Below are 8,411 nucleotides of genomic sequence, written 5' to 3' on the forward strand. Positions count from 1 at the left end.
GCACTGATAGAATACTATATGGGAAGTTCACCCTAGCCTGAATATAAACTTAACTCTAACTACTCTAACAAGAAACAGTACAACTGGAGTACCACACATGCCTTCAGCTTAAACGCAACCTCAGCTGCTGTTTTTAGTTTAAAAAACAAAAACAAAACCTTTCTTTTGCCAGTGGTAGGCAAAAGGAGAGCAGGATATTTTACCACTAATTTATTCTCTTTCAAAGGTGCTCACTTTTCTAATAAGTTTGGAAAAATCTGACCCAAATAATTTTTGGCTAATGGAAATTTATTAATTAATTAGTCAATTCTGGGCTCCTTGTAATTGACACAATATGGCCACAAATAGGATGCTGAATTTGGTAAGGAGGTTTTGATATTTCACCTCTTTCATTTTCTTGGATAGTCCACAGAAAGATACTTGAATTGCTAATAAAAACAATTTATTTGGGATAAGTTCTTTACAAATTTGTGACACTATGGTTACATACATCCTTGTTTATTACAATGTCATTAAAAGTTTCATTTTCTTCCATTTCCAAAAAGTAGTTAAGCCTTTACGGAACATTTTAAGGGAGAGTCAGATACCAATTTTAACAACAAAAAACATACAAATATGTCAAGGGAGAACAGGCTATATGCTACACAGTAGTCTATCTGTCTAGGCTGGAATCATAGTCAAGTTTTAACATTTCATCTACAAAAATACAAACATCATTTAGCTAACCACCACTGCATCCAAACCAGCAGTGGAGATAAAGCAATGTCAAGACAAGAACAAAAGTATTCATATTGGTTATATTTTAAAATTGCCTACTCTGGGGTTTCTAATTTAATATGAGTTGGCACTTCCCATCTCAACCTACAATTTCTAAATGTTGACTTCCTTCCACCACACATTTGATTTCAATTTGAAAGGATGAGTTAGGAGACCATATGCTAGCTACACAATTATATTGCATAGCTACAGCTATTTGCACAATTGTCTGGACCTTAATTCTGTTTGGAACACTTAATGGAAAAACACTACCAATCATTTAAGACATTCTTTTGATCACTAGTGACTGAATTCCCTTATCTCTCTTACAAATGCTTGGTAAAATGTGATTGAGACAACTTGCAAAACAGTGAGCAAGGTCAGCAGGAAGCAACTGATCTAAAAGATTACTTGGAACACAGACTCGGTACCTTCTAGTAGTGGGCAGGCAAATACATCCACAGTTGGCAGGGAACAAGAGAACCATCTTACATACTACCTTCCTTAAAGTATAAGGATGTGCTGATGGGGAGGGAAAAGGAGAAATCTCAAATTAATTACTAAAGCTTAAAGGAACACAACATGATAGTAGGTAGAGTGCAGTTTCAAAAGGAGCTATCAGACCTTCTTGGAAAAACCAACAACTTAAAAAACAGCCATTGAGAGGTTAAAAAATATTTTACTGAAATCAATCGATCAACAAACATTTATTTGCATACCTATATGTGCAGTACCATGGGGTATACAAAAGTAGAATGAGACATGGTCCCTGCCCTCAAGCTTACAATCTAATTGGAAATACAAAATGCAATTAGAAAATAAGTGCTATGAGTGCACTAAACTAAGCACAACAATTCAGAGAAGACCACACAAGAGCCTGGCAGATACATCTTTTTGCTTCTAATGTCAACTCTAATTCGTAAGTAGCTTTAGTAAGTTGACCACCTGGCTATATGTTCTCCCCACATCCAATCCCACTCTGACAAGACAAAATATCTCCCCATAAAGGTATGCTTGGTACACCTTTAAAAACAAAGAACTTGTTTCTATAACCTTTTTACTAGTCCACAAAACTCAGCTAATTAGAAATAGAACTCCTGTCTGCTGTGGAAGTAATCAATCCCACTGAAAGGTTTGGGTCATTTAAAATCAGGGACCTAAACTATTCAACAGGGTAGCTATTAGGATGCCAAACATTTTAATTCTGTAGTAATGAAGAGTTTCAATCGGGGCTGAATATATTGCAGCACAAGCACATCACGTTTCCCAAGCCAGGATATAAGAAGGAAAAAGGCCCCACTAGCTTTATGAAGCTAATAGTAAAGGATATACTAAGGCAAAAAACTGCCTGTTACTGTGGTCGTTTTCTTTTCCTAACATCCCACCAAAGAGGTGGCTGTTTCAGGCAGTTTGTTATGGCATCAGTTTACAAAGCAATCTGGGTACTCTCCACAATGTGAAAGAATTCGATAAATTTGGAATTTGTGCCCCATTATGGGAAATGCTTTGCACGTAGTACGGACTAATGAACAGTTCTTGAACTCAATTGAGAACACAGTGATAAAGACAGCCGGTGCTCCAGGGCAATATACCCAAGGGGCTTGCAGCAGGGAGGTCAAGCTCCCCCACATGCTTTTTATTGTTGAAAGTACCCAAGGCTCCACTGGGCAAAGATTAAAGGTATTAATTAAAATACCTCCAAAAATCCAGAAGAGGAGATAAAGTGAGAAGAACTAGAGCAGCTGACAAAGGGGCTAGGAGTGGAGAAGAAACAGGGCGGAGGGCCGACGAGTAGAGATTCAGTTCCAGAAATACAAGGGTAGCCGGCAGGACCAATCGCCCACCTCTCCCCAAAAGATTAATTCTTTGCACTCAAATTTAATAGCCCATACGGAAATAAACCAAGGGGCGTGGGCAACTTCGTCCCACCGCTCCCCTGATCTCTCCGTGCTCAAACCCAGGCCGAGTCCTAGCTCGGGTGAGGGAAGGCCCCGAGGAGGTCCTAAGGCTGGAGGGGGAGAATGCCGCGGCCTCCTCCCCCCACCCCCGCCCCGACCTTCTCCTTAGGCACAGGGTTATAAAAAGAGAGGAAGGGGGAGCCCTACCTCAGGCCCGGCCCAGACCGCGCTCACTCCCTCGCGCTCCACTCCCCCAGGCCCGAGCCGCATGGCCCCCCCCGGCCACCACGCGCCCCGCCCGGCCACGCTCCCAAATCTAGGCCCCGGCTCCGGCGCGGCCCAGTAGGCCGCAAGCCCGACCATAAACAAAACCCCGGCGGCTGGCCCAGAGTGGCGGGGGTGGGGGAGATGGGGGAGCCTGGGGCCCGCGCGACTGGAGGGGGGGGGCACAGCGCGCGGAAGGGGGAGGGGAAGCCCGCACCGCGCGAGGTAGGGGGGGCGGCTGGTGGGAGAAGGGGCCACGGCGGGAGGAGAGAAAGGGTGAAGGGGGAATCGCGGATTTAAAGGGGCCGCGGACAATACCCGGCCCCGCCGCGCTGCCGCTACCGCCGCCGCCGCCGCCGCCGCCGCCGCGCTCCCAACTTTACCTCAGTCTCCTCCACACTGACACCCCGGGCCGCGCCGCCCCTGTCACGTGATATAGACTCCCTCTTCTCTCTCCACCCCCCCCCCCTTTTTCCTCTCGAGCTCGCTCTCGCGCCTTTCCCCTCCCACTCTCCTTCCTTCCTCCCTCAGCACGTGACACGCAAAGAGGCGCGCGCCCGTCGTCCTGCCACGAGCCACCTTCTCTGGATCCGTGAGTCCGCCTCCTCCGGTCACATGATCTACCCATGACCTCCTTTTCCTCCCTGCCGCGGAGTCCCGCCTTCCTCGCACGCGCTTTCTCCTTCCACCTTGCCGGTGTCACGTGCCAAGGGAGAGGAGGAACTCGTCACGCTTCTCTCCGCCCTCTTTCCCTTTCCCTCCTCAGTTCCGCCCTCCCCCCACCAGTTCCCCGCGCTCCCCTGGCCGCCATGTTTTCCAACAGGGCCCGGCTTTGGCTTCCCCCATAAGGAAATGGCCAAGGAACACCAAGGAGCCCTAGGGCCATCGCTACTACGGAGCCCGAGCTAACGAAGCTTGAAGGAGGCCATGGCGTCCAGCAGTAACTGGTTGTCCGGGGTGAACGTCGTGCTGGTGATGGCCTACGGGAGCTTGGTGAGGAGACGAACCCCTCCCCCCACTCCCGGGGCCAGCCCCAAGGCCAGCCAACCACGCCTTCCCGGCTCCGCGCCCACCCCAGCTCCCCTCGTGCGGGCTCCCCCAGCCTGCTGACCCGCCCCCCCGGGGGGAGGGCCCAAGTGTGCTTCCCCGGACCCCCGAATTGGGGGTGGGGGTGGGGAGCAGCGGGATCTCCCGGAGCCCCCCTCCAGGCGGCTTCTAGCCCGTCTTTCCCGCCAGGTATTTGTGCTGCTGTTCATTTTTGTGAAGAGGCAGATCATGCGTTTTGCTATGAAGTCTCGAAGAGGCCCCCATGTCCCTGTGGGACACAATGCTCCCAAGGTGGGTGTCTAGAAATTCTCGAAATTCGTAATCAGTAGCTTTGTTTAAGTGGAGTGGTAGGATTTTCTCATCTCTGGGGTATATCTTTTAATCTACTTATGGTCTATCTACATCCTTTAATTTGGGTTTGGGGAAAGAACACGGTGTTAGGAATGATGATCCCCTGTTGATTGATTACTGTCGGTTAGTGTCTTCTGATTCTTCCCGCTGTGATTCATTGCCTGAATGCCAGTGCTGAGTGATTCTAGAGGGTTTGAGTCTCTGGGTGTTGGAGAACTCTAGTCCCACTTCTTCTTGGGTGCTTTTCTGCCACATACCAGTAGTCAAAAGGATTTTTATTTGCTTCCTGTTCCTGATTCAGTTGTTTATGCCCATCCCCAGAGTTTACTTCATTTCCAAGTTGGTGAGAGGTAGAGAATAAGCTAATCCATGAGGGGATACATATTCTAAGATGATAGCTCTTTTTTTCTCTCCATGGGAGCAGGATCTGAAGGAAGAGATTGACATCCGACTATCCAAGGTCCAGGATGTAAAGTATGAACCCCAGCTTCTTGAAGAGGATGATGCCAGACTTTTGCAGCTGGAGACACCAGGAAATCAACGTATGGGGCGAGTTTTCCACCTTGGGGATGGGTAAATTTGGAAAGCCAAGGGTTCAGAGTTTTTGGGAGCTGAGAGAGAAATATGGAGATGCTCAGAAACCATAATTTTAGTTATTTTCTGTATAGCTAATCTGAGAAAGCAAGCTTAGTAGTGAAAGGGTTGTCATATAAGGGAGGTGGGAGTGGTATTACTGATTCCAGCCATTATCCTTACAGATTGCTACAACTACCTGTACAGGATGAAAGCATTGGATGCCATTCGTGCCTCTGGTAAGAGTCGGTCAGGTATGGGAAGGTCTCTTCAGGAATTTTGATTCTCCAGATAGAGAAGAAACTTATGACCTACATCATGGGGATAAGAATAAATTCGGCTTCTACTTAATCAGGCATACCTGTGTTAGGAACTCCCTTGAATCTAAAGAATCTGTTTCCTCCTCTTGAGGAACTGAGTTGATAAGGAAATGAATTCTCCTTTGAGATATTTTGCCAGTGATTCCCTAGCTTTTGAATGGGAAGGATGGGAGCAGGGAAAATAGTTTACTGAATTCTTAAAAGGCATGAAAGATCCAATTCTGTTTCAGCTCAAATTAGGAAAGGGCTGGTTAGATGGCCCAATGTATAGACTGCTGGACCTGGAGTCAGGAAAACCTGAGTTAAAATCCACCCTCAAATACTTACTGTGATCCCAAGCAAGTCACTTAACCTCTCTTAGCCTTAGTTTCTTCTGTAAAATGGGAATACTATACCTCTTTGGGTGGTTGTGAAGATCAAATGTTATATTTGTAAACCTCTTTGCAAAACTTAGATGTATCTAAATGCTAGTTGTTAATATTGTTATTTGTTAACTTGTACATTCTATGACTTTTAAGGATTTGTACAATGCTATTTCTAGAAAAGAATAAACATCTAGTCTTAGCATTTATTTTACAGATAAGGAAACTTGTACTTAGAAATGTAAAGTGACTTTATAAAGGTCATAGGCTAGCTAATGTGTGGTAAAACCTGAGTCTCTTGACTCATACCCTATTACTCAACCATCGTCTTAGCTGCCTTCTTTGATAGAAGCACATGGTCCCTAGGAAAAGCATTCCCTAAGTTTGGACAGTCCCAGCCTGGAACCTATCCTTTTGCAAAGGAAGGCGTTGTCCTAGAGTTCAGAAGTAGACAATCCAGAGGGGGGGAGAACAGATATTCCAAAGCATTAGGTTTCAGGCCCTAACTTGAATTCTGTCTTCTTTGAGACTAAGTCTTGCATTCCCCATATCTAATCAAGCTGAAAGGTGATCACAAGAGCAGGTATAGGAAGAAATAGTTGGAGCCAAAGCTGTAGCATGTTTATCCATATATACCCACATTTTAAAAATGCTCATAGAATCTAAAAGGGCAGGAAATAGATAAATAAAGGGCCACATAATCTACCATTTGTTACCATTACCAAACAGTTGTTGAGGACTGGATGTCTGGTTTCTGTTGCTCCCTCCAAAATTTCCTAATTTGAAGAATTGATCAAGATTACTTGGAAATAATTAGCAGGGAATTTCTTGACCAGAAATGCATGAAAAATATTTTCATCTTGTCCTTCATGATCTCTTCAGAGATCCCATTCCATTCAGAAGGCCGGCATCCTCGTTCCCTAATGGGCAAGAACTTCCGCTCCTATCTGCTGGAGCTTCGAAACACAAGTACCCCCTTCAAGGGTGTCCGAAAAGCTCTCATTGATACCCTGCTGGACGGCTATGAGACAGCTAGATATGGAACTGGTGTAAGTCAGTTGATCTTTTTGCTGCATATAGATTTTTTATTTCATGTGGGAATGGTAGAGAACAGAGCTTAAAAGATCCTCATTCTCTTTTTTTCTCCTCAGGTCTTTGGCCAGACTGAATATCTACACTACCAAGAAGCACTGAGTGAACTGGCTGCAGCGTGAGTTTTGGTAAAACGTGTCAATGTGGGACTGGTTGTGGGTTTCTTTCTTTTTTTTTTTTCTTCTAATATATATTAGAGTACCAAACAGTACTGGACTGACACTAGGGTGGGACCATCACCAGAAAATAAAGCAGGCAAAGTGTCTGTGATGCCAGGCAACTCAAGAGTTGTATTTTTATATACAGCTTACATTTTTATGTATTTTTACATACAACTTAGAAGACACCTTAGAGCTAAGATTGAAACCTAGGTCTTCCCATTTCCAAAATCAGTGTTTTTCTGTTACTCCAAACTGCTCCTCTGTTCCTTCCATCTCAGAGTAAAAGCTATTTTGCAAGCTAAGGAAAAATTCCTTCAACCCTGGCACACAAACCTTTGTTTGAATCCAGTCCAGTAGAATTCCTTATCCCCTAGGACCCTTACTATTATTGCGGTGTCCTTTTTAGTCTTATAATAGTAACAACTTAAGTAGCAGCTATCCTTAGTGTCTCATCTGGCAGTAGCAACCCCATTAGACCCACCAGACAAAAACATTGTAGTTAAGCTTTGATTACACTAAGAGAAAGGAACCCCAAAGTTTGGTTGATCCTTCTTGACTGGTTTGGAATATGTTGCTTCCCCTAGACACCCTAGATTTAGTTTCGTTATGTTAGGCTTGTGCAAGCATTCAAATGAGAGATTCTGGGTAGTAAGGGTAAACTATTCTCAAATTTTTAATTAGCATTGATAATGTAGAGTTAATTATATAGAGAAATACATTCTATTCCCTTCTGTCTTAAGATTTAATTTGGGTCTTTCTTAAAGGAAAGAAAGGGTTTGTATATCTCCTACCTCCTCTCTTTTTTGCCTCTTGAAAAGAATTGTTTTATTCTTTAAAAGCATATAAAAGAACACTTAGAGCTGTCAGAAAAATAAAACAGCAAGATCTGATTGAAATCAAGTAGCAAGTCTTGTAGAAGTCAGCAAAACCTGAGTTAAAATTCACCCTCACTTTTTCCTGAGCTGTATCTGTAAAGTGAAGGAAATGGTTAAGAATTTAGATGATCTAAAGATATCTGTTAGGCCCTCAGTCCATAAATATTAATTAAGTGCTTACTGTGTGCCAGTCATTGCTAAGTACTAGAAAGGCAATACAAAGACAGAAGTGGAACAGTGCCCCCAAAGAGCTTACATTCCAAAGGAGAGACAGCATTTACCTACAAAATATAGACAAAACCAGCTTAGAACCAACCACTCCCTTCCCTTTTAAATCATAAGGTTTCAAGCATTCTACCTTTCCACATTCCTCTCCCCTCCATTTACTCTATGGTCCATCCAGACTCAACTTGTGGTTCCTGAATGACACTTCCCAAGTTTGTGCCTCGTTAGCTGTTGCCAAGGGTAGAATGCTCTCCTTCCCTGCTCTTCTTAGAATTTCTGGTTTCCTTCAAAACTCAGCTTAAGTACCACCTTCTTTCTATTAGAAGCTTTTCTAGATGCCTCCAAGCTGCCAGCCCCCTCCTTCCCAAAACTATCTTACATTTTGTCCATATTCTATAGGTAAATGCTATCTCTCCTTAGGAATGCCTCTGCCAGATGCTCTTTCTCAAAATGAAATTGAATTTTAGCAGAGAGTGAGAGTGAGAGA

General features: G+C 44.3%; 2 protein-coding genes across 18 annotated transcripts in view; one reads left to right on the forward strand and one right to left on the reverse strand.

Moving 5' to 3' along the window:
• The window catches only part of LOC114050208 (ubiquitin-associated protein 2-like), a 45,048-nt gene extending 41,661 nt beyond the window's left edge, over nucleotides 1–3,387 (reverse strand). For all 15 annotated transcript variants that reach the window (XM_027871857.1, XM_027871856.1, XM_027871854.1 and 12 more), the window contains exon 1: nucleotides 3,302–3,387. The gene's annotated coding sequence lies outside the window, so the exon portion shown is untranslated. The remainder of the gene's footprint in view (nucleotides 1–3,301) is intronic.
• Nucleotides 3,388–3,679: 292 nt separating this feature from the next.
• LOC114050036 (uncharacterized protein C1orf43 homolog) overlaps nucleotides 3,680–8,411 on the forward strand; it is a 5,803-nt gene continuing 1,071 nt past the window's right edge. Inside the window, exons 1-6 of one of the 3 annotated variants that reach the window (XM_027871565.1) lie at nucleotides 3,680–3,911; nucleotides 4,155–4,256; nucleotides 4,741–4,858; nucleotides 5,075–5,143; nucleotides 6,454–6,620; nucleotides 6,723–6,781. In XM_027871565.1, the coding sequence (XP_027727366.1) occupies nucleotides 3,846–3,911; nucleotides 4,155–4,256; nucleotides 4,741–4,858; nucleotides 5,075–5,143; nucleotides 6,454–6,620; nucleotides 6,723–6,781 (581 nt within the window). In that variant the 5' untranslated portion in view covers nucleotides 3,680–3,845. Of the gene's footprint in view, nucleotides 3,912–4,154; nucleotides 4,257–4,740; nucleotides 4,859–5,074; nucleotides 5,144–6,453; nucleotides 6,621–6,722; nucleotides 6,792–8,411 lie in introns of all 3 variants that reach the window. The other 2 variants (XM_027871567.1, XM_027871566.1) reach the window with 2 other exon arrangements.

Source organism: Vombatus ursinus, unplaced genomic scaffold (genome assembly GCF_900497805.2).
Source record: "Vombatus ursinus unplaced genomic scaffold, bare-nosed wombat genome assembly UNPS02014798.1, whole genome shotgun sequence".
Lineage (NCBI taxonomy): Eukaryota > Metazoa > Chordata > Mammalia > Diprotodontia > Vombatidae > Vombatus > Vombatus ursinus.